General features: G+C 39.7%; 1 protein-coding gene across 2 annotated transcripts; it reads left to right on the top strand.

The window, feature by feature from the left end:
• The first annotated feature begins 1,392 nt into the window (after positions 1-1,392).
• Positions 1,393-23,075, top strand: LOC117558142. Of its 2 annotated transcripts, XM_034234161.1 has the most exons (3): positions 1,393-1,550; positions 21,664-21,803; positions 22,132-23,075. In XM_034234161.1, the coding sequence occupies exons 2-3, from the start codon at positions 21,667-21,669 to the stop codon at positions 22,622-22,624; spliced, it is 630 nt and encodes a 209-aa protein (XP_034090052.1). In that variant the 5' UTR covers positions 1,393-1,550; positions 21,664-21,666; the 3' UTR covers positions 22,625-23,075. The 2 variants fall into 2 exon arrangements, with proteins under 2 accessions (XP_034090052.1, XP_034090045.1); XM_034234154.1 differs by lacking the exon at positions 1,393-1,550 and having other exon boundaries at positions 21,509-21,803.
• Positions 23,076-26,666: the final 3,591 nt, after the last annotated feature.

The raw sequence follows: 26,666 nt of genomic DNA, 5'->3' as shown, positions 1-26,666 counted from the left end.
CCCAGACACCTGACGTAATCACATTGCAACCAAAACCACCAGTATCAGCTCTATCTGCAGGAATCTCCGTGTCACTTTGATAATAATCTCAACTTCAAAGAGCGTGTTAAAATAATTGTCAAATCTTGGTTAACCGAGTTGGGCAGAATCTTTAAAGGTCCCATGTCATGCTTTTCTGGTTATTACCCGTCCCCTTGTGTTATGAAGGTTTTTCTGCATGTGAACGGTCTGCAGAGTCACAAACCCTCAAAGTACACCCTGTAGGGAGTAAAACTCTAACACAGGAAAGACCTGTCTATGCTGCCCCAGAACGCCTCGTTGGGGATTTCTCTTTTTCTTCCTAGGTACAGTGACGTATTTGGGTATGGTAACGTTACGTCCGCAGAGCCGTTACGTTTGGACCAATCCGCGGACTTCCTCACACACACCCGGCGGGACGTTGCGAGGCTCGCTGCTGCGAGGAGAGTGTGAGCTGGCTCACTGGTGTGGGGTCGGCGAGACAGCGCGGAACTCAGCCTGAGCACACACACAAACTCCCAGCCAGGCTGCTGGTGTGTGTGTTTCGGGCTGGGTTTCGCTGTGTCTCGCAGACGGCCACTGGGCTCACAGGGAGGGGGGGGGCAGGAGCTCCAACAAGCCGTGTAGGACAGAGAGTGAATACACATACTATACAGAGATGCTGTGAGAAACCAATGTGAGTTTGGAACATTGAACAATGTAAATCTATTCTATAGACCTCAACAATGGAATTATGATCAGGAGAAATGGCCATGACACAGGACCTTTAAGATCCGGTTATTTCTGCCTCCCAAAAACATTGAAATTATTTTCTGTGCATTCATCACATGCCATTTTGTCACACTCTACTTATGCTTAAGCAAATCGTGTTACTAATTCTAACTCAAGATGACATAACAACAATTTTTACTTTGGCTACCTGTGCGATGTAGAATTAATTAAGAATTGAATTATTACTTTGAACTAGATTTAAAACCAAGTTTTAATCGGGCCTTCCCTATCAGGGTCCTGTCGCTTTTTAAAATACATTTTCAGCAATTTTACATATTGGCATGTACTTTATTGTAGTGCTTTTTTTCATTTCACTGGACGTGCTTTTTTTGCTGTTTTGTGACATTTTGTAGTCTGTCGTATGCATTTAAAATGATTGTTTATTCTTTTGTGGTATTATGTAGTATGTGTTAGAAATTAAAATCAATGTTTTATGGCATGACTTGGTTTGGACGTACCGTCAGCTTAAAGCTGTTTTCGCACAATCTTAATGCCAAGCTTTTATTCTGAAGATCCTTCAAGACGACATCCGGGGCTACCGTAAATGATAACTGCCGTAAAGTACTTCCAGTATTATTAAAGTGGCTATTGAAGCCGTTATAATGTATTAAATATAAAGTTATGAAAGAGATAAGGAGGAGAATAGGCGTGTGGATGTAAGCAATGAATGTAAAATGTCGAAATCCTCTGTTCGACGCGATGTCGGACATTGAAGACTGAGGCGCCTTCTTCACAGCACGGGAGAGGATATAAGGAGGCGGGTGAGCACAACTCTGCCCTTCCTTCGCTGCAGTCACACCGATACAACACCGGCATTTGTCTCTTCTTTACCTTTTGCTTGTTCTATCAAATCAAATCAAGTTTTATTTATATAGTGTTAGTGTATTCTAGAACCCCGAAGGCAGGAGAGACTGAAAAGAGTCAAGGGAAGCTTATAAAAGTTAACAGCATTTAATTACACAAAAGATGCGGTGGTGTACAAAATGAAATGTGCGAGTGGAGGCGCTCTCCTCATCCGACCGGTCAGTCCAGGTCAGCAGGTAGAAAGAGGTCAATCCTTGGCTTGCTCTTCCTGTTGTCATCGGAGGTCTTCTCCTATTGGCCGGCGTCGTCGGGGGCGGGTCCAATGCAATTTCTGCCTTTTTCTGTTGTTAAATTATATCATTCTGGTGTCTGTGGTTATTTAAACATTCCCTAATAAACGTTATGCAGCGGTAATAAATGAGTGCTAAACCCAGTGTGCTCAGTGTACAACATCACATGTCATTTCACCTTTGATTCACCGTTTGAAAATGCAGCATTTCGCCACATGCTAATGCTAACCGGAAATGAATAATTGTCAGAATAAAAGTATTAAGTTAATAGTTAGTGAACTTCCTGTTTTTCAGAATAAAACTGATTTAAATTAAATAGTGTATTTAATTCAAATTAGCGCCATACCAACATTGATTTTAATTTCTAACAATCCCTCCTTACATACCCTTTAAGGTATGTAAATAATATTGAAATCAATTAGTTCTTCATCCGAACATTGCATGGTACATAACTCATAAAAGTAAAAAAATACAAATAAGAATACATATTCATCATAAATATGAAGTTTTTCATTTGTGCATAACTTCTAGCTTAAACCTTTAATGTCACTTTGTAAAATAGCAGCAATTAGCTTGGTATGGAAAACATCTAACTCCCTCCTTTCACATCATAAATAATCTTCTTACTGTATCTGGTGTAAAGGCACTTGTTTTTTACAAAGTATAAGAAGGCTTAAACTATCTGAAAATAGCTAAATATTACTCTTTATTTACTTGTACTGTGTCTCTGGTGTAATTTATGAATCTCTGCTGGTTCTAGTAGATATAGTTCTCCCCATCCACATTCTTGTTGGTTGTGGGACAGAGGAATAATAATTCAGAACCTGCTGATATTTGAATCTTACTACTGGGCATATGTTACAAACAAAAAACATCTTCATGGTGAACTAAATAAAAACCTTGTAATCTTTCTCAAATCTAAATATAACAATGAACTATTCCTGTTTGTGGTAAAGACACACAATAACGTTATGCAATACAATTTCATTATGGATTCAAAAACAACTAAAGTCATGATGCTGTCAGAGTGAATGATTTCCTGAGTGTATCTGTCCTGTAAGGTACGTCATTCTCTGCTTGGATCGTGTGCAGAAATCCCATGGATTGCACCTGGCAATACGGCTTCTACCTGTCTATTATCAAGCTGATAAATGAATACAGAATTCCAACATACTGTCATCAAATGTCTTTCTATTATGAATTTAAATTAAATGTATATCCCCATAATGAACTAAACAATAAAGTCTATGGCTTTTACTTCTAATTCTCTACCAGGCTAGTTACAATATGTTGGCTAAATTAAATTCGGTCTCATTACATTACTATGTTTTAGCTTAATTTAACTGTAATATGTTCTTTCTACATTTCAAACCTCAGTTACTCTAATGTCTGTTAAAATATTACAAAATTGCCTAATTATCACAGGTCAACTTCTTCGGTATTCTATTCTGGAATTACATCTCTCACAGTAGCCCCTTGGCCACTGCTTCTGTGTTACCTGTTATAATTCAATCAATATTTAGAAACATCTCAACATTCATCAAACAGTATCTTATCCCCAGATATGGAGCAGGTTAATTATAAAACTATCATTCAATGCTCAGTTTGAACATCTGGGTTGGGGCGGAAGGTTTCTGTCAATCCTTAAAAGAAACATTTAAATTGTGAATTTTACAGCCATGTTGACATTATACATTATACACACTCCCCCCTTTTGACACATGAACTCATGTGTAACAAAACCCTGTAATGGGGAGGGGAACAAAAAACTGTCAGGTAATTGGTTAGGGACATAACGAACATTATTTACAATTTGACATCCATTATCATTATTTCCACAGTAAACACTTCAGTGAAAAGAAGTGTTCCTCTCCGTCCTTCAGGCCTAAAAGAAACAGAATCTTCAGATTTTAGTTTTACATTTGCAAACCGCCAACTCATGTGGGAGTAAAATATCATCAAGTAGATTAGAAACGGGTCACATGTGCGGTTTCCCCTTTTTGTGGAATTTTTAGGAATCCTCTCGTTTCCCTTGGAGCTCCAAAATAATATGTTAGTCCAAAAACATGCTGGTTAGTTATTGTTTTAGAATCATGCAGTTACACTGATCACATGCCGGCATTCATTCACACTCACACTGTCTGGTTTGGTCAGGTACACCCCAGAGTCAGTCATGGACAGTGCTTTTGTCACACTGTCAGTCAGGGTCAAAGGTCATTTGGTCTCGGTCTTTTGGCCATGTCGTGCTCTGCAGAGTCTTCTCGGAGGTAATTCAGCATAGCCCTTTATCTACAAAAATATATCATATGCGGAGCGCCATTCCTTATTCATTCACGATTTCAACTATGATTTTCAAGATGATTCTAACTTTTCATTGGGACTTCTGCCTCCCACCTTTCCTGAAACTTGGTACAAAACTCACTTCCTTAGAGTACTACTACTACTGCAATTCATTTACACCTAATTAGTATTAAAATGTCTAATGATCTATTTCAGAAACTTGTGTACATAACTATTATCTTGAGTCAAAACATTACTAGGATCTGTGTAGCTCTGCATTTCATAGCTCATTATACTCATTTATCTTTAATTCTGGTCTACTTCACTGGCTTCCGGTAACTGCTAGAATCCACTTCAAGACACTGGTACTTGCTTACCGTGCTGCGAATGGATCTGGCCCTTCCTACATCCAGGACATGGTTAAACCGTACACCCCAGCGCGTGCACTACGCTCTGCATCAGCCAAACGACTCGTTGCGCCCTCGCTGCGAGGGGGACCCAAGTTCCCATCGGCGAAAACACGTGGGTTTGCTATCCTGGCTCCAAGATGGTGGAATGAGCTCCCCATTGACATCAGGACGGCAGATAGCTTGCACATCTTCCGGCGCAAACTGAAAACTCATCTCTTTCGACTCCACTTCGAGCGTTAGAACGATTAACGAAGCACTTTTATACCAATAAAGGACTGGATTACCTAAAGCCAGTTGAGTAGCACTTGAAATGTTTGGCTCTATGAAACCTGATGTACTTATATGATTCTGTTTTCTTCAAGGTTGTGTCTTCCTGGTCGAATGTACTTATTGTAAGTCGCTTTGGACAAAAGCGTCAGCTAAATGCAATGTAATGTAATGTAATGTACTTAAAAAACAATGTTAAACTCTTTAGCAGTGTGTGGAACCTTGGGTGTCCGAACATGCAACAATTACTCCCTCCTTTATCAAGGATTTAAAACAGAAGTCATTTTATATTTCCATCTTAAAGCCCTCCTATGGTAATAACTATGCTACAATGGTGAAATCAATACTTTAGATTGGAATTTTATATGTGGCTTGGCACCAGCTCTCCCTTTAACATTATCCATACAAATAAAGATTTGTCCTATAGAGTGATCCATACAAATAAAGATTTGTCTTATAGAGTGGTTCCTAAAACTATCCTTTTAATGGTGATCAATATTGTAACAAATGAGATCACTACGTTATTCACACGTGAATACAAATCTCTTAAATAATTATTTGTTAACATGATGAAAATATTGAAGAATATGGTTCTACTCTGTCATGTCTCCCCCTTTATCCCTCAGTGTGTTTTAGGATGATTCTCATTTTACTTTAATAGTTTCCTCTTTACTGCTATTTTTAATTTACCAATTGATTAATTCATGGTTAATAAATCTTTCTGTCTTTACGTATTTATGAAGTGAATTCAAGTTATTTAAATGTGCGTTTTGTGAATAAGTGTGTTTATGTGTAAACTCACTCATTCCCGTTCTCCTTTTCTCCTCCCCTGGTTTTCTCAAGCCGTGACCCCGGCCTCCTCACTTCTAATCGACCATGCCAACTCCTCTGATTCTGTCTTCTCTTCAGTCCATCAGCTGTTGAATCCATCCGCTGTAACTCTTTTAGGCAGCCATTGGCCCAGTTACATCTGCAGCCCCCATCATGCCACTGTTGTTGCACTGCTTTGCATTTCATCTCCTCCTTTACAGTCTCTCTGCTGTTCTTATGGAGGGCGGATTCTGCTCTCATGTCCCACACTCTGCTCTTGTGCCAAATCTCGTGGCTCAGCTTGGAACTTCATGCCCTGTCTGAGGGACTGATGAGAGTATCTCTCTGTATGTCAGCATGCTGTTTGGTTCTGGATGCCACAGGTGGAGATAATTCTGGCTGCAGTCTTGTTGTTGTTGTTGTTGTTTCAGCTCTGGTTCTCTGTCTGTTCGATGGAGAAGGAGGAGTCTCCTGTTGGGTTAGGTCTTTTGTCTGTTTGGAGGGTCGGATCAAAGCCTTTCTAACTCAGAGGGGGAGTCCAGGTCTCGGGACGCATTACCTATAAGAAGTCTAGCACACTGATGTTAAATAAATCCAACCCTTTCCACTCTGTCTCTTTCTAATCATACTATCTGTCTTAGTTGTTAAATGCCATCTAAACAACATAATTAATGTCTACTAATGATATTACAAAAACTCACTCTAAAAATAGTTTCATCCATTGCTACATATTTACCCAACACAACTCTGAAATACTTACATGTTTCCAGCATCACATATTCCACACACTACGAAAGAACATCTCCATACTTTAAATCCCACTGTTACTTAGAACAATAGTAAACCTGCAGAGCACACTAATCAGATCACAGTAATGAAATCTGACTCAAGTGTAGGCCTATGTCTACTTTCCATTATACTTATTACTTTTGGTGAACATTTATTTATATTGTCTAAATTCCTTGTCTATGATGTGCAAACAGTTTGAGTGTAAAATGTGTTTTTCCTCAATGTATTTACACTCTACAGATTCTTGAGTTTACTCATCTCCTGGTGCTGTCGTTGTAAAAAAATTTCAATTCCTTATTGTTTTGTACCAGTTTTCCAAAATCAGTTCTAACTGCCGTGCCGTTTCTGGAAAGGTGGCGGTACGGCTACACAATGTGTAAGAAGGTGCCAACATGTTCCTTTTTTAACTTTGATCCGGAGCGCATCTGCAGTGCGTTCTGCAACTTCCCATGGTCCACTCCATACAGGTTGCAACAAGTTCATCTTGTGGATTTTTACATTTACCCAATCACCTGATCCAACAGAAATATTCGTCATGGCCCTGGCATATGCTTCCGCCTCAATATTTCTAATATCTAACACTGGTTCTCCTCTGTATTGTGAGGTGCTACCTTGTGGTGGATATTGCTGAGTGGGGCAATCTCTGGCCAGATGTCTACAATCTCCACATATGAAGCAGCCATCATCCCTTCTTCCTCTTGATCGTTGCTTTCCTCTCCATTGTCCCTTTTGTTGATGCTGTATGGGAGTGTATACCTGTGCTTGCGGCTGTACTTGGGTAGGAAGATACACAGGTATTTGCTGTTGAAGATACTGTGGTGCTTGTGGCTGTACTTGCGTAGGAAGATACACAGGTATTTGCTGTTGAAGATACTGTGGTGCTTGTGGCTGTACTTGGGTAGGAAGATACACAGGTATTTGCTGTTGAATATACTGTGGTGCTTGTGGCTGTACTTGCGTAGGAAGATACACGGGTGTTTGCTGTTGAAGATACTGTGGTGCTTGTGGCTGTACTTGGGTAGGAAGATACACAGGTGTTTGCTGTTGAAGATACTGTGGTGCTTGTGGCTGTACTTGCGTAGGAAGATACACAGGTGTCTGCTGAACCTGGTTTTGTGGACATACACTTCCTCCTCCGCTTTGTTGAACTGTTGGAGGTGTCCGCCCTGCCTTCTCTGCTAGTATGGCCATCTGCTTTGTCGATTTCTTGTTTTTATTAGCTTCGGCATCTTTCTCAGCTACTTGTATCTTCAAAAGTCTTAGTTTTAGTGTTTTAATTTCTTCATCATTTTCCCCCTTTGTTGCCTGGTATTTCATATCGTGGTGAATGAGATGTAGTCTCCATTCTTCAATGGGTTTAGCATCTAATCCCACTACGTCTCCCAGGCCTGCCTGCACTGATCGGGGAAGGGCTTTAATGACAGCGTTCTTCCACAACATTACAACAGCCGGAGAAACGTCATGCCGTTCTCCAGTGTAGTCCTCCCACACTCCTTCACATCTCTTCAAGAAGGCATGCATTTCTTCCCCCGGTTCTTTTCTCAGGCTGTTGAGGGCATGTAAATTGCGTGTTGTCGGGTAGATGTGACGAATAGCAGCCCAATAATTCGACCTGATATTGTTGAATGAAGTTTCATCTGGGTCGTGCGTGCAATTGGCCTCGGAATCTACTGCTCTTGCCTCTAGTCTTCCTTCTATCCGTCCAAGCAGGGCCCTCATGTCTCCCAAGCACAGGTGGTCTTGGACAGTGTACTTCTCCAGATCAGTAACCCACTTCTGACCTCCTTTCGTGAGTGGAGGTAGCTTTGACACTAATGCTTCCATGTCCCTGTGAGTCCATGGTTGGTATTGAAATCCTCTTCTTCCAGCCGCTATCAATGGCATGGAGGTATGTGCACCGGTCTTGGTTCTTCTAGTTTTGGGGCATGTCCCAGGGTAATGTTGCTCGTTTTCGTCGCTACTATTATTCTCAGGAGGAGATGCAAAACTGCGTTGTTGCTGTGACTGTTCATGGTATGGGGAGTGTCTACTGGTTTCAGACTGTGTACCGCTGTCGTCATCTTCATCTCCCCGTCCATTGGAATAGTCAGGAGAGTAGTTTGTTCGGCGTTTTCTTTGAGTTCTTCGTTCTTCTTGTTCTCTCCTTTGTCTATCTGCCATCATGTCCTGGAATCTTACATCGTCTTGTCGTCTCTCCGCCAGAAGTTGTTGGTATTTATCTTCCTCCCTTTGTCTTTCTGCAATAATGTCATTATGGGCTTCAACTGCCTTCCGTCTTTCTTCAATAATGTCATTATGGGCTTCATCTGCCTTTCGTCTCTCTTCCATTCCTCTGATGAGTTCTGCTTCAATTCTTCTGTTGAGCTCCTCTTCCATTCTACTGTCGAGTTCTTCCATTCTTCTGTCGAGTTCCTCCATTCTTCTGTCGAGTTCTTCATGTCTTCTGCCGAGTTCTGCTTCCATTCTTCTGCTGAGTTCTTCCATTACTGGCAGTTCTTCTGCTGCTACCACATGTAAGCTGTTTGTCAATCCCTGGCTGGTATATTTTAGATGGAGAATCAGATTTGCAACCATAACTTTTCTTTTTTCAGCTTTTTTCATAGCGTTTTTAGCAGGTCCATACCAAGGGGTTTGTACGGCTTTGATCCATGCTTTTTCCTGTTGTAGGTATTCAGCATTCTCATGTTCAACTACAGCTTTTCTATGGGCTTCCGTTGGTCCAGGTTGATCATCTGCTGGAATCAATCCTCTCGTTTGCCACTGTTCCAACAGTTTCTCTATTTGGTTCCATGTCTTCTGTCTACGACTTGGAAACGTTAAAGCATCTGATCTGATGTTTACTCTCGCCTTAATATCTGCAGTTGTGCCTGGCACTGTGGGTGCTCTTAACTCTGGCGACATGTTTCTTAAGTACACGGATAATATTATTAAGTTATCAAAAATGAATTATTAATCCTCTGAATAGTACCCTTGTATTCTTTATAAAGATATCCTATGTCATCTGAACTTAACTTTAAAATCAAATTTTTTCAATTTTTTTTTTTTTTACAGAATTTGGAAAAATAAATGTAAATGTTGTAAAACTGAGATTGGAAAATCAAAATTAGAGAAATTAAATTAAAATTTTGAAATTATGCAAATTTTTTAAAATCTGAACAAATAAATAAAAATGAACAGTGTATGGTTTTGACTTTGTAAAAATAGGAATATGGTGCAAATCCAAATAAACCGTGTACAGTGTATACTCAAGTTTATGAAATTATGCAAATGTCATAAAATGTGTTAACTACAATACTTCAATTCAAAGAAACCACATGTGATCTTTATCTGTGTGGTGAAGAATGTATTAACTGTAATAGTTATTATGTCCGCTAGGGGAGTTGTTTTATTTGTAACTCCTCTCAAATGTATCAACTAGTACTTCCGGTTCATAAACCTACTTCCTGTTTATTTCCTCAAAATATAAAGTTCAAATTACTTTCTTTGAAAAGCATGAAAAACAAAACAACTCAATCTACTCTCAACGTTCATCTACACCATCCTTGTGTATTTAATCAGTAGTTACCGGTTGTATCTTTACTCGAAGTATTTCACCATCTAGTAATGCTAACTGGCTAGCTTAGTAGTATAGCATTAACCGCATGTGACTGGGGGAAGGGGAACAATGGAAACACTCAACATCTGCATATAAATAACCACACTGCTTGACAATACAAAACAACACAATCTTCATTTATCTTAGCTCTAAATTATATAGATGCTGACCTTAAAAGCCGATCTCATACCAATCTTGTACACAATCGTTTCGGCTTAGAACATCACACAAAAATATACTTTTTGGCTTAAAAACTCCACACAATATACGTTATTAAACCAAACTACGCAGGTTTAACACATCAAACATATAGACTAACATGAATGGACCCAGTCCAGTGTAAAACAGATCAGGTCTGGTACCTACCCAGAGGTATTTAACACAATGTGAACCCTATCCCAGATAAAATCTAGTGCCTCCCCAGAAGGTCTTAATACTATGTAATATTCACATTAATCGGGCGGCGCCGAAGATACAACAGAGACGAATAGAAACACTATATACAATCTACACACCACTCGCAATCACCACGGAATTAAACAGGTAACTGTCTCACCTTTCGTTTAGGCCCAGCCAAAAACTCATTTTCCGCAGCCTAGTGTGATGCTAGTTAGCTTGTAGCATTCCCCTCTTTTCCAGCTCTATCCCGCTTCAGAGTCCACCCAGGGACGCCATGTTAGTGTATTCTAGAACCCCGAAGGCAGGAGAGACTGAAAAGAGTCAAGGGAAGCTTATAAAAGTTAACAGCATTTAATTACACAAAAGATGCGGTGGTGTACAAAATGAAATGTGCGAGTGGAGGCGCTCTCCTCATCCGCCCGGTCAGTCCAGGTCAGCAGGTAGAAAGAGGTCAATCCTTGGCTTGCTCTTCCTGTTGTCATCGGAGGTCTTCTCCTATTGGCCGGCGTCGTCGGGGGCGGGTCCAATGCAATTTCTGCATTTTTCTGTTGTTAAATTACATCATTCTGGTGTCTGTGGTTATTTAAACATTCCCTAATACACGTTATTCAGTGGTAATAAATGAGTGCTAAACCCAGTGTGCTCAGTGTACAACATCACATGTCATTTCACCTTTGATTCACGGTTTGAAAATGCAGCATTTCGCCACATGCTAATGCTAACCGGAAATTAATAATTGTCAGAATAAAAGTATTAAGTTAATAGTTAGTGAACTTCCGGTTTTTCAGAATAAAACTGATTTAAATTAAATAGTGTATTTAATTCAAATTACGCCATACCAACATTGATTTTAATTTCTAACAATAGCACATTTATAAACGATTTTTGTTCTATTACCACATTACTTAATTAAAGTACCCATTTGAACCTTCTCAGAGACTCCATTGGTTTCATTATTTTAAGTTTCTCTCCTGGAAGCGAGAGGAGCATCACAGTTTTCTTCATATGACTAGTTGCTCATGGTGATACCCAGCAAAAATACTCTGGAGCCGCCACTGCCAATGGGTAATGTTTAGATGGATTTGAGGAACTTCCCCTCGATTCCATTGGCTCTAACGGTTAGAAAGAGATGTCAATCATCAAAATCGACCAAGGGGGGCCAGAGATATTGAAAATGCACCCAAATGACCCCAGAAGTGGGTTTTTTTTCTAAATCTCTCTAAAAAGGTCAAATATCACTTGTTTTGCATCAATCTTGATACAGGATACTTATTATATGTTGTAGTTTGGATTCCTAAAGCTTTTAGTCTACTAACCCATCATCCAAGGTTAGTTTTCACTATAACTATGTTTTTCCTATGTTCAATCTGAATTTACTTTAAAATTTAAAAGATCTATATTGATTCTGACTTTTCTACATCCAACTCACAGGTTTATCATTACTTTGAGAACAAAGATGATTAATTTACCACTTTTAGAAGATATGGTAATTTGTTCTGGAAATGTCATTTTCGAGCCTGAGAAGCCTCGGGGCTCAACAGGTTGAATAATGTAAATACTGAGATGAGAGAATAGTCAGGGGATTTGGGTGATGGGAGCAGAGGTAGCGTTAACCGAATATTTTCCGTCTATGACCGTTTTTTTTTAACAATGACGGAAAAATCTGAAAGCAGTCATTTTGACAGATTAGAACAAACTCAGAACATCGCCAAATCTTCCCCGCAGCGAGGCTCCGGTGTTATGCCTGCAAAAAGGAGATGATATAGTTTCCAAACCTAACTTTGCCGTACAAAACAGTGAAATGTCTGTGAGTGCTTTACGCTGTGGTGCGCTCCCGCGAGGTGCAGTGGGCATGCATAACACCGGCGCTAACAGTTCACGAGCATGCTCTTCCCCCCCGAGTTGTGTACAGATCAGGTACAGACCGCCGGGTAATGATGGATTGTGACGTACAAGTTACGATCCTAGCCGTCAAAATGACGGGCAGCGAAAAACTCTAGCGCAACCTCTGGATGGGAGACACATCTATGGAATCAGAATTTCAATAGCTTCAATAGCTTTCAATAGCTTAAATGACTGATATACCTTTCTGTCTATGATGTTTTACAAATCAGATATTAATGTGTAGAACTACAATATGTGAAATAATATAGCAATATCCTGTACAATTATGTGAAAACATGAATAACACCACATCTTCAGATGATATACATAAGTGTCCTACACTAATAATACAAAGTTATTATGGCATTGTATGCTGTGTGTTATTTGTAACATCTTCAGAAACTACCTTTCCAACTCCTCACCAGTTGACTGTTACAGGTGTGACGGAGCGGATCACAGAGTGACTGACTCCGCCACACACACACACACCAAACATTTCCTGCTTTCTTCCGTTCGTCGTGCGGCCGCCGTCTCCCCAGCAAAGAGAATGTGGAAAAGACGGAGGTGCATCACTTCCGTGATTTAAATAGGATGACATTTGTGTAACCTGTTGACGGGAAGCCTGGGGAGAGGGGCTATGGGTTCAAAAGGGACGGTGTTGGCCCTGGAGGATGACTCGGGAGAATGTTGCAGTGAAGGCAACAGCTGGGACGTGTTCGGGAGATTGTTGCAGTGAGGGCAACAGCCAGAGCATGTTTACTCTCCATGAGTGATGGACGGCCTGTTTTGGTGACTTTTATTTTGTTTATTTAAGTTATACTGTTCCCTTTTTGTCAAACAGTATTTTTTTTTTTTGTTGCTGTTAAAAATAAAGTTTTGGAGCTTAATTCAACGACTAAGCCTATGTTTTCATACGGACAAATAGAACCCCGTCACACAGGTCTATACAGGTTCATGGTACAATGCATAAGCTTCAAATCGAGAGACTGAAACTGTATTGTTTTAATTTCACAATGAAGGTAATAGTAATATTATGTTTGATATTATTATATTTTATTAACTAGACCACTGGGTCATGTTAAGACCACATTTTCTGTCGGTTTGGTGTTACAAATATCAAAACAATATATGTGTGGATAACAAAATAAATCGGTCATAAACTAAACTGGAAACTTCAGGGTTCTTACACCTTTTCCAAAGTCAAATTCAAGCACTTTTCAAGCATTTTCAAGCTTTTCAAGCATCTTACAGCTGTTGTAAATTACATATTTATATACTTATACTCAAATGATTATTTCCCTACCTCACATTAAATCAGATGTTCTTTATGCTATAAACAACCAAATGTGTGTTTCGTGATAGCCTTCTACACGAGGATGAAAAATTCAAGAAAATAAAACTAACTTTAATATTTCAAAATTAGTGACCTGTACGTAGACTGGGCCGATATAAAACAATCAGCTAAATAACTTTTCAATACATTATTGATATTGTACTTTTAGGTTGGCAGTAAACATAAGTCAGAGGTAAATGGTGTACTTTGACTCCACTACATGTATTAATACCTTTAGTTACTTTACAGATGTGGATGAATGATGTGAAATCTAACCAAGTGTTAAATCAGACTTTAGTTCCACCTGGAGTAAATTCACAAGCTACCCTGCAGTATACAAAGTCATTCAGACTAGCTGCACCTTTACCAGCTTTGAGAACACTTTCATGATCAATAATTATAAAACATATCATATATATTATTCTGAAATGGACCAATCTGCACAATCACTACTTTTACTATATTTTGATGAGAATACTTTTCTACTTTTACTTGAGGAACATTTTGAATGCAGGACTTTTACTGTAACAGAGTATTCCTACACTCTGGTACTTCTACTTTTACTGAAGTACAATATCTGAGTACTTCTACTTTTACTCAAGTACAAGATCTGAGTACTTCTACTTTTACTCAAGTACAAGATCTGAGTACTTCTCCTTTTCCTCAAGTACAAGATCTGAGTACTTCTCCTTTTCCTCAAGTACAAGATCTGAGTACTTCTACTTTTACTCAAGTACAAGATCTGAGTACTTCTACTTTTACTCAAGTACAAGATCTGAGTACTTGTACTTTTACTCAAGTACAACATCTGAGTACTTATTCCACCTCTGGTAGTGTATTAGCCTGAATTATAGCCACAAAATCATGCAGAGCTGCATAAAAATAGACTCACAAAGGTAACTAATATTTACAAATGTGTACAATGATTTGTAGGTAATTTTGACTACTCAAGACACCTGACTTATACATCTTCAAAGGAAGACTGTGTTCATTCACAGCAAGCATAACAACAGCCGGTGTTTCTTGTAAGTGTTTCCCCGGTACACAAATGCAAAAATACACACACACACTCGCGAGCTTCCCCCAGACCAGTAATACAAACGAAAATGTGTCTTCGGGTCAATGTGACTGATTTCGATAGATCAAGTCAGATGTGGTTTAGGCACGAAACATACTATCGGGAGAAATACATTGCTTTCAAAATTGCTCTGTGTCGAATCAATAGATTATATTTCGTGACTATAACACGAAATGCCGTGAGTGCTTCATCCTCTGAACACCACAGGATGGCGATTGTAACGCACATAACATAGGTACGCTCCTCTGAAATGATTGTCCCCTGCAATTATTATTATCCCTCAATCGAGTTTGCTATTCAGCTAGCTAACGTTAGCTTAAATAAACGTAACATGCCACGTTAGCCTAATTTAAAATGCTACTACGGCGTACCTTTCATGTGGCTCGTCAGCGCAGACTCACCCATCGTTATTTTTGCAAACTTTGCAGGACGCTACTCGTGGGCTTGACCCTCGTCTTAGCCATGGCTTGTATTTGTCTTCTGCTAGCCAACGCTCGTTGAAACTGCAACCTCCTGGCACACAGCAGTGTTGCCAACTTGACGATTTTCTCGTTAAATTTGGCGGATTTCCAAACCCTCCGGCGACTTATTTGTGTCAAAAGCGACTAACGACTAATCTAGCGATTTATAATGGTGTTATTAGCGACTTTTCTGGTGTTTGGAGACTCACATTGTTCTGCAGTTAACGAGCCGCGGGTGCTGCCGTGAGCCCTGCCTCCCTCCCATAGTACTCACAGGCGCTCAGACTGACAGTTGCCTGGCCGCAGCAAAGCTGCTGCTGCAGTCAGAGCAGAGAGGAGACAACCACACTCCCCCGCGTCGAGACTGCAAATGAATTGCGCATGCGCCAACTGCCAAGCCGTCCTGGTTTTGAGCGGGATTTAAATGTTGAATGTAAATGTTCCTTCACTCACTTTCACACTATAATAAATAACTGCCTTTGCTTTGCTTTGCCTCACACAGCCTCAGTCACTCAATCACCTCGTCCACTGTGTGTGTGCCTCTCTGTGACAAGCTAAACATCATGGCACAGTCTAAATTGTATTCTCAAAAATACAGAAAGGAGTGGGAATAAAACCCTGAGTATAAAGGATGGTTGAAGCCATTTATTGGAGATGACACACGGGCATACTGCCTTTATTGTAAGGGGGATTTCTATGCCAAACTGTCATGTTAAAACCCCAAAATATACTCAAAAGGCAAAGACATTTCTGATCTACTGTCGTCTGGATTTAACTCCGGTGGTTTCAAGTTTTGATCCTTGAAGGGTTGGGAACGTTTTTTGCCTACAGCCGCCATTACATGATATGCAAATTAGGCGATGACGTCATTTAGCGACTTCTGGCGACTTTTCGGACAGCCAATAGCTACTTTCCTTACTATGGAGTTGGCAACACTGGCACACAGTCATCTATTACTCTCATCAGAATGCCCAGGTCACACGTAACACAAACACTTGCAGGTCGCGCGCATAACGCGGGAAGGCCGCAGCGGAACTGTTTTATGTAGAAGCGAAGCAATTATTTTCTTTTAATCTAAAAAGCGAACTATTCAGTCAGACAGCAATTTATTGTAAAAGTAAAGCATTTACATTTTCAAGCACTTTATCTCAATTTCAAGCACCATTCCCAAAATTCAAGCACTTTCCCAAACTTGAAAACACCACGTCAAATTTCAAGCATTTTCAAGGATTTCAAGCACCCGTACGAACCCTGAAACTTATACTGGAAAGTATAATTTATCGTGTTAACACTGTAAACTTGACAGATTTTTAACCCGCACCGCCTAGTGCAGAGGTCGGCAACCCGCAGCTCTTTAAACCCTCTGCTCTGGCTGCCTTGAGCTTAGACAAAATCAGAAGGAAATAAAATATGTGTAGGACTATTTATATTTTGTTGCATGGTTGAACATTTTTCGTATTTTGAGGTGATACTGTGACACATAAAAAAAAAAAAACGGTTTTAATTAGGTCATTAAAATATGCGATTATATGCTTTCACAGCAACCGATGCTGGCTTACCGGTATACTTGCCAACCCTGAAACCTCAGAAATCGGGAGCATTTCCAAAACCACCGCGGGGGGTTAGTGGATCGCCGGAGCTGTATTAGATTAACATTAACATGCTTATTGTAGCTGTAAGTGCACTGCCTTGCGGCCTGTAGCACCATCCTTGATGGAGCATATGTGTGGGCTGGACCTGTCTTTTACAGGAAAGGAGTGAGCAGAGGGTAGAGTTGTCGATTCTTGTTCTGTTTTCTGTGACTATCTTCCTCACCCTCTCTGACTTTCAGTTGCGCGCGCTACTAAAGAGACGCGCTACCATGGAAACCAAACAATGGTGTAGCTGTATTAAAGTCTGAGTGGAAACAGTCCTGAGTAAATCTGATATTGTCAGAAATCGGGAGAAATGCGGGAGGAAACCGGGAGAGGGCAATGAAATCGGGAGTCTCCCGCGAAAATCGGGAGGGTTGGCAAGTATGCTTACCGGTATGTTTGAAAACGCGAACGTTCTCCGATTGATGGTTAAGAGACCCTTCTTTCGTTTGAGTTTTTAAGTCTGTGATTAAGGATTTAGATGGGTTGGTCAAAGCCCTTGGTATAGAGTGGCGAAGTCACGCCCATCTACTTCCGGTCCATGGGACCTTATTTCGGAAAAATTATGCATTGAAGTCGATGAAGAGAGACAACTTATCTTTCGATCCCGTTTGAATTGTGCCATGAATTACACATATGATGTTTGTCAATCTTAAAAAATCATAAAACGGAGTAGCGATATGACACGGACTGTTGCACACCGAAACCTACTGATTTCAACACAACATCTACAGTATAGACGTCAAGATATTATTATTGCTGAATATTAAATGAAGGTACAGTTTATTTGAATACGTTATTGTTTACAGACGTGGGTAGCATGAGACAACATCCGGAACAACCGGAAATGATACCAGCCGTGAAGTATTTCCTGTATTTTTGGAGTATTGATTACAGCGTTCAAAATGTATTAAATGAAAAGTCATGAAAGAGAAAAGGCGTGTTTAGTTATATATTTAATGTACAATGTCTGAATCCTCTGTTATGCGCAACAACGAACATTGGAGACGTGGAGGGCCGGCCCCCAGCAGCGCCAACCGGCACACGGGGAGGAGCCAGCAGAGGATATATAACAGCTGGAGAGGTGGAGCTCGCTTCTTTCCTTTGCTCACAAGAGCCAGAACACAGTTGTTTTCCATTCCACTGCCTTCATTGATGTTGGTGCGAGTAAATGACTCAATGTATTGTATTAATATTCCTTAATATCAGAAAGACAAGTCCATGGAGCAATATTTCAATTATTTATTTTCTTTATATAAAACTTCTTAATATAAAACTTCCAAAAAAATATTAAACAATGTCAACTTTTAGGCTCTCCACTTTGCCATTATCAAGGTGGAGTTCAACCCACAGTGGCACGATGACTGTTGGAAGTTCTAATGTTTGCCTTTTTTTTGCAGATTGTTATTTTCTTTAGTAATTGATGTGAAACGTTTCTATATATGTGACCTGCTCTATCGAAATCAGTCGCATTGACCCGAAGACACATTTTGAGTTGTATACACTGTTGGAAAGAGGAGAGTCCTAGCTTTCTAATGATATCAGGATTGTTGTTGTACTCTAAATATTAAGCAAAATATGTCACATTATATAATAACTGTCATCATTTTGAGAGAAAGGCCTTCAAAGTTTCCTCTTCTCTGGAATCCATCAATCTGATTGGTTATTAGCAAATGATCAAAATACTACGGAGGGAAGATGTTTTCGTTTGGATTACTGGTCTGGGGGAAGCTCGCGAGTGTGTGTGTTTTAGTAATGTGTCGGTCGCGAACGAGCCGGCTCAAAGAGCCGGCTCTTTTAAGTGAACGACGGGAGCCGGCTCTCGCCCGCAAACGAGCCGTTTTTTTTTTGTTTTTGCGGAGGGATCTAGATCGGCATGAAGGCACATTATGCAATGTGCACATTATCCCGCTTATTACACATGGCCACAGTCTCAACAAAGTAACGACATGACTCCCAATATTAATTGAAATGCTTTTATGGATTTAGAAAATGATTTTATTGATTTAAAAAATAGTTTTATGTATTGATTTAAATTGACATGCATCCGCTAAGAAAAGTAGTCCGTTGTTACTGTTTGAACTAACGTAGCAACGGCAGGAACTGCTTCGATAGTGTTTTTGAGGAGCTTTTTGATTACAGATTTGAAAACATCGTTGCTTGCTTTAAAAGTAGCACAATTCATGATGTCAAACCTTGGAAAGTATCTAGATATCCCTGCCCTAATGCCAAAGTAACTGCACACTGAATATGTGTCGCCGTTTGATGTCTATGACTGGGCCGCAGCGTAAAAAGGAGGGTTTCTGCCCCGTTACTTCTCTTCTTACTTCTATAAGAATAAAACACGGAGGACGGAGATCTCTTTTTCTCCCCCTCTTCTGACAGCCCAGCAGCTGATCTCAAAGCATGCTCCCCTCTCCTGCAGGGGGGCGTGGTCAGCTGCAGCACACAGAATCAGCCCTGCAAAAACAGCGCTGGAAAGAGCAAATGGAGCGAAATGAGGCATGGCTAAAATGCAGGATCTTTTTGGTATTTTGAAAAAAAAACTATATTTATATACTTTATATAGGTCGATACAGTAGCCCCTTTTTTAAATAGTGTTTATAGGTGTTGCTATCTGTTTTGTGTAGCGTGGTTCTACAAGCAAGTCAATGCATTCATTCGGTGGTATCAGAGTTACACGGGTCTGTAAATGCAATGAAAACAATTGGCCACAGCAAATCATTTATATTAAACATGTAATTTTTACTTTTGAATACTTCAGTACAAAGGATGTATTGAATAATTTAAGTGATAGATGTGTACACATATAAATCATTAGTCAAAACAGGGCTACATTTGATTTAATTAAAAGGTATAATATGTGGTAAACTGAAGAGCCGTTTAGGGGGCCGAAAGAGCCGGCTCTTCTTGGTAAGCCGAGACAAATGATCCGGCTCACCAAGAAGAGCCGGAATACTAAACACTAGTGTGTTTATGTATTTTTGCGTTTGTGTGTATTATGTTTGTATCCCAGGGAAAACCCTAAGGAGAAACACCGGCTATTGTTATGCCTGCTGAGATGTCAAGTTACTCCGTTCTCCGCTTGTAATTATGCCGAAAGCTTCAAAGCTGTATTTATCATCTGAATTTGCCGAAACAAGTTTAATATTCTGAAAGCCAAGACTTGTTATCTATGATTACTATACGCCTTACCTTCATAATGTCAGCGGAGGGAGGGGGGGCGGCGTGAGGAACAGCAGAGTGAGAGAGAGAGCCGTCTTCGTCCCTTTACAAGCTTCAAACATGTATTTATCGTGTGATTTTGGAAATAAAAGTTTCATATTCTGAAAGGCAAGACTTTGTTTATTTAAAATCAAACAAAACACCCGAACCCCGAAAAACTATTTTTTTACGCAAATCCACGTTTATTTTGAAATGAGCCGTTGAGACTTCCGACTGATTTCAATAGAGCGGGTCACATATTGTTTGTTTTTAATGTATAGATGTTTTTTTTATCACTTGTTCTTTCACACAAATTACTTTATTTTTGTTCACCTTTTACAGAATATATTTTTTAGTAATTGATTTAAACAGTTTTATATAGTTTAAAAAAAAGATGTATTCATTCACTTGCCGTTTGTCAGATTGTATTCAAATAAAAAATAACGCAAAAAACTTAAACAGCGCAAATATATTAAAAAAAAATTCACCTCAGATTTGATAACAAAAATGTCACCTTTTCACTTGTGTTTTCCTGAATATAATTTGTTACTAATTGATTTGAACAGTTTTATATACAGGGTTCTCGCGGGGTCTTAAAAAGTCTTACATTTGATAATTAGAATTTAAAGGCTTAAAAAGGTCTTACATATGATTTAGAAGGTCTTAACCTCTTAAGCCCAAAGGTCCCCCCAGTGGACCCCTCCCACAGTTTTTTTTCGAGACTATGTCTCAGGGCTTCTTAACATTTTTGAAACTATTAATGTTTCATACCCTTTTAAAGGTAAGAAACTCCGCTAACTGACAATAAGAACAATTGTTAGCTAAAAGAAACACAAGAGTAATACCAAGCCTTTGAATTAGCATTGAGCGAAAAAATGCTAACTAATGCTAACGCTTTTTTACACAGAACTCACGGTAGAAATGCCCTTATTACTATCTTAACGGCACAAACAAGATATACGATTTAAAGCTGAGACTCCACAGATTCCACACATGTAATGTCATCACTGTAAGACCTCGAATTCCTGGAGCTATCAGCCAGAAAAGAGAAAGTAAACAACATCCGGTTCCAAAAATATTACAATAATTACGTCTTACCTTTTTTGATTTGTGATCAAAAGTTGTGTTCAACGGAATAAAAACGCCGCTCAAGGTTAATCCAATGTCTTTGTGTCACGTAGACATTTTTACTGATAATCCATCATCATAGTTATGGCAATATACTGGGTATAAAGTGTTGCCGTCCAGGCTTGCACTTTCAGATATGCTTCGTTTGCTTCTCTATTACGTTGGCAATGGTAATGTTTACGTGGATTTGGGAACTGCCCATCGATTCTATTGGTTCTGATGGTTAAGAAAAAGGTGTAAATCACACGAATCGACCAATGGGTTCCAGAGATATGGTCCTGCGTAAAGTATAAAGAATGCCAGCCAGCGTAACAACATTACGCAGCCGACTTCATTTATTGTTTACAACGTAACGAAGCAGGAATTGCAGCAGGACCCAGAGCGCACGGAGCACAGAGCGGATAGCAGATACCAGAGCAGATTACAATATTTGCGTTTAGGACTTTTTCTGTACTTTGACTTTTGTCAAATAATGGCTCACAGGAAAGAGATGCTTACTACTTTACAGGCAATGGAAATTGTGACTAATGTTGACAGCAATGCAGATATGTTACCTGTTGATTCTGAGTCAGACGACGAGGATCTCCTGCAGCCAGAACGGAACCCGGACCGTTGTGACTCTGATGACGAAATTCCACCACGGCAAAGGTATGTAATCTCTCTGTTTTTATCTATTACTTATTTATTTGGTGTACGATTATTCATATAGTAAATAAAAGCTTCTGCTAAATGAAATGCAATGTAATGTCAATTCACACGCAAAATGGCATGTTTGGCAGGAATTAGAGGGGTTATTTACAAAAATACCAAATAGTGTTTATTGTCCGTTACATTTACTAAAAGTATAGGTCAGTGTTCGTCTATAGTCACTAAATGTATTGCATTCACACACTCAAAATGGCATGTTTACTGCCAAGGAAACAGGACTTACAGGAATTCATCTAATCTCTTTGTTATTCCACATTTGTTTTCATAGTGATGGAGATGAGGATGAAATGACTTCTGGACCCCCACCATTGTCTACTTTCACCCAGCCCACACCTGCCTCACCCTCACATTCCTCAACTTCTGCCTCACCTTTCACTAGAAAGAGATCTGCACCAGTATTGGCCACTCAGCCTGCATCCAAAAAGCACTCACTTCCAAAGCTACCATCGTCTGCTTTCTACCAGCTTTCTGCAGCGTCAGACACATCTGTAAAACCCAGGAAGCGTGGCCGAGGTGGGGCTCCCACTCCTCAGCCAGGAAAAGGAAAAGCATCAGATAAATGTGTAAAACCCAGGAAGCGTGGCCGAGGTTCTTCCTCTTCCAGAACGACAGAAGAAGAACTCGGGTGGCACAACAGAGAGGAGAATGACCAAACACCAGAGTCACTGAATTTCACGCCAGCCAGAAAAAAGGCTGAAAGGGGAGATCTGCGGTGGATAAGGGAAGGCAAACTCGTTCATAAAGTGGATGGACAGCCGTGAAGTGACCATGTGCTCCACAGTGCATGCAGCCTTCAGTGGAAAGACTGTCAGGAGGAAAGTGAAACAGGCTGGTGTGTGGCAGACTAAGACTGTTCCCGTTCCTGACGCTGTGTTGGACTACAACCGAAGCATGGGTGGCGTGGATGTGTCTGACGCTTTGATCGGGTACTACAGCGTTCTCCACAAAACAATGAAATGGTACAAGACTTTTTTTTTTCATTTTATGGACATTGCCGTGGTGAACAGCTTCCTTCTCCACCTGTTCAAGATGAGGAGTTACCCCAGCAGGACAAAGCCACACACACAGAAGACTTTCAGGGAGCAGCTGGCTGCAGAGATGTTGGAATATGCTGAAGGCTATGCACCATGTTTTGCATCAATCTTGATACAGGGTACTTATTATATGTTATAGTTTAGATTCCTAAAGCTTTTAGTCTACTAACCCATCATGCAAGGGTGGTTTTCACTATAAGTAAAGGTTTATTTTTAGGCGGACATTAGAATTTACATGTTTTTACTATGTTCCATCTGAATTTACTTTAAAAATAAAAACATCTATATTGATTCTGACACTTCTACATCCAACTCACAGATGTAACCTTGCTTTGAGAAAAATAATTATTAATTTACCCCTTTTAGAAGTGAAGATATATCATTTGTTGTGTTAGTGGCATTTTTTAGCCTGAAACCTGAAAAACAGGCTCAGGGCTTAAGAGGTTAAAAATGATGGGATTTGAAAGGTACTTCTGTGTTGCGATAGCCGCGTCTAAATGTGTTTTGGGGGAAATGTCCGGGCTACAAAGTAACCAAGACGGTAAGAGCTTTTCAGTTCCCCCCAACAATTTGTATTGAAATGAATCAACATGGAACCAGTAATCACTAACTTTGTTTCCCCCGGCTCCTTATCGGAGAACACCCAGCTAGTAACCTAGCAACCAAGCTAGCGGCAGTCAAACTCAGGTATCTTCGAATGTACTTAAAACAAATATGGGGAAGTTCAACCGTATTTGGTTGGAAAACATCGAATTTAGTGCTTGGTTGAAACCAGTGGAGGGAACGTGTTTGAAGCCCGCTGCACCTTTTGCAAAAATAAAGTAGCGTTTGTTCTGCTAATGTAGCGTTAGCTAATGCAGCGTTAGCCTCCTGGGTTTTAGGCGGCGGAAGTGACGTAATCTGCCTGTATTCTGCCTACATGTATTATTTTCGGTTGTGTATGTGTGTTTACAAGTATAACATTTAAATTATAACAATCCTAATTTGTGGATTCATTTTATTATGGTATTTGAGTTTGTTTCAGATGAAGTTTGGTAGGTTTTACAGAATATATTTGTTAGTATTAATTTGAAACGTTTTATATCGTTTTTGTTCATGTATTGTTTGACAGATTGTTATTTAATTGATATGAAACGTTTCTATACTTTTTCCCCCCTATTGTTCCGTTTTGATTGTTATTATTTATTACTTAATTTATATAAATGTTTTTTCCCCCATGTTCTGGTTTTTGAAAATAAAATGTGCCAAATGCCCGTGTGCTAGTGTTAATTTCGTTGACTAAAACTATGACGAAATATGTTCGTCAACAACCTTTTTTTCCATGACGAAAACGAGACGATGACGAGACGGCAGTAAACAATAACTGTAACGAAATCATCATGTAATATCGTTGACGAAAAGTGACGAGACGAAAATGTAGTTTACTAAATAAAAACTATGCCAAAATCTCTCTTTACTTTCGTTGACGAAACATGAGGAGACGAAATATTATCAAAGATAACGTTACATTTCTGATATGCAGTTTTTCTCCCAGCAGTTTCATTTCCGGGGCTGCGGCAGGGCAGCAGCTGTGTGTCTGTGGTGCGCTCGGCGGTAGATTTGAATTACACCGGGCAGCGGCAAAATATGAACTGTCAGGAAGACTCGGGTCTAACTCATGGTCTAACTAACCTTATTTAACAGAAAATAAAATGGCAACAACAGGGCTTGGGAGCAGTGGTCGCACTCGCGTTAACCAAATACCCCCCCGTCAGCGCGAGTGATTGATAAATTGTGCACTCGACGGATAATAATGGATTATGACGGAAATGTTACGATCCTGTCCGTCAAAATGACTGACAACGAAAAAGTCTAAAGCCACCACTGCTTGGGAGAAAGAAACGATGTGATATTTGGGCCCATTTTCGCTACAATGAGGCGGAGAAAAAAAGCGAAGGCATTGTTTTATCAGAAGTGAAGCAATGTGGCCATAACACAGCTGGTAAAAACACCACAAACCTGACCAGATACTCTCTGCAAAGCTTCTTAATCATTCAACCTGTGTTTTTCATAAGGACAAGATATAATCTTATTGTGAAATACGTTTGACTAAAATGACAAATTATTGGTTTTGGCTAGACTAGTTTGACTGAAATGTTCTATATAATCTGATGACTAAAAAAGACTCAACAGTTTTCATTGACAAAAAGTAGACTAAAATGCTCAGACTTTTAGTCGACTAAATCTTGACTAAATAAAAACAGGATGAAGGTGACTAAATATGACTAAAACTAAAAAGGAAATTTAACACAGGACTAAGACTAAAACTAAATAAAAAAATAGCTGACGAAATTAACACTACCGTGTGCTTACCGAGAGTGCAGCGATCTTTCAAAAAAAGGAAAGAAGAGAGTAACATCATCTCTTAAAATAATATATCATGTAATAGATGAAAGGCTATTATTATGACATAACATGTTACAATTTGCCAAGTTAAATATTGGTAGAGAATAATAATGCCATGTCAAATCCCTAATATCTAGGCACCTGTTTGGTGTGTAAGGGGTTTTAAATCTGAATTCTCACCTCTCCCATCAGCTCTGCGTGCACTTTGGAGACCCCATAGATGGTGCGAGGTCTCTGCACACACAGATCTGGAGTGGGGTTTCTGGGAGAAGTGGGACCGAAGGCTCCAATGGTGCTGGGGACAAACAGACGCAGGCCGTGCTCCGCTGCGATGTCCAGGATGTTGTGAACACCTAACAACGAGAAAAATAAACAAGGACAACACACTTCACCTAAACTTCCACTCAGTGTTTTGTCCCAAGAATATGATGTCCTTACCGGTGATGTTTACGGAGCCAGGGCCACGTTGGCCTCTCCAACAGCACTGAGCAGGGCGCTGTATTGAACCAGCCAAGTGATGCGGTTGTTCACCACAATTTCCCCCAGGTTCTTGTAGTCCAGGATGTCTGAGTAGATGAAGGGGCCTGAAAACGAAAGAAATTATTTTATAAATCAAACGTTCTGAAATCTGCCCTTCCCTTGGAAGATTTTTTAAACGTATGATCTTTTATTATGTATTTTTACTGCACTTTGAGCTTGTATCAAAAGTGCTCTATAAATTAGGCTTATTATTATTCATCATGATTTAGTTTTATTATTATAACCTGTGACATTTTGTCCAGTTACACTGTTCTAATACTCAAATCCCAAACGTTCATTACGTCTTTGGACAGCTCATTACTTGACTTTTAGAAGGACAAGGTCACACAACAAAAAAAAAATCAATAACTGGACAAGCCTTATTTGCAAACACTGTTTGTTGTTTGTGTTATCTGGCAATAAAGTTTAGTACGTTTGTAAAACATTCACACATTTTTGAAGGTTTAATCTGGTATTAAACAACACTTACCAGAGGAACGATTTGATGTGATAACAGATTGTCTCGACAATCAAGAGCGTGGATGCTCCCATTTGCCAAATTAACTAAATGTCATCAGAAACACCCAGGCTTTTCAAAATAAAAAAGAATAAAAAAGGTGCTTTGCGCAGACCAGATCTGATCAATTTCAGGAAGCAGAATACAGTAATACAAGTCGACTCACCACTATGGAAAACGCTGCTCGGAGGTTTCCTGATGTCGGACAGGATGACGTTATTCTTTCCAAACTTCTTTCTGTGAATCGGAGAGTCAATGTTACTCAATTGGAAAATGTACCAGAAAGTATTTGGCAATAAGAGGTTTTCTGGCAAACCATGTGATTTTCGATAGTTACTGACAAATCTT

This window comes from Gymnodraco acuticeps, unplaced genomic scaffold (assembly GCF_902827175.1).
Source record: "Gymnodraco acuticeps unplaced genomic scaffold, fGymAcu1.1, whole genome shotgun sequence".
In the NCBI taxonomy this organism is placed as follows: Eukaryota; Metazoa; Chordata; class Actinopteri; order Perciformes; family Bathydraconidae; genus Gymnodraco; species Gymnodraco acuticeps.
The sequence above is the reverse complement of the archived record's forward strand: the minus strand, read 5'-3'. Positions and strand labels throughout refer to the sequence as shown.

Excerpts from the sequence above, each read along its gene's own strand:
- LOC117558142 (XM_034234154.1), top strand. The coding sequence starts at position 21,628 with ATGGCTCACAGGAAAGAGATGCTTACTACTTTACAGGCAATGGAAATT. Across the intron at positions 21,804-22,131 it reads GAAATTCCACCACGGCAAAG|TGATGGAGATGAGGATGAAA; the intron begins GTATGTAATCTC and ends TTGTTTTCATAG.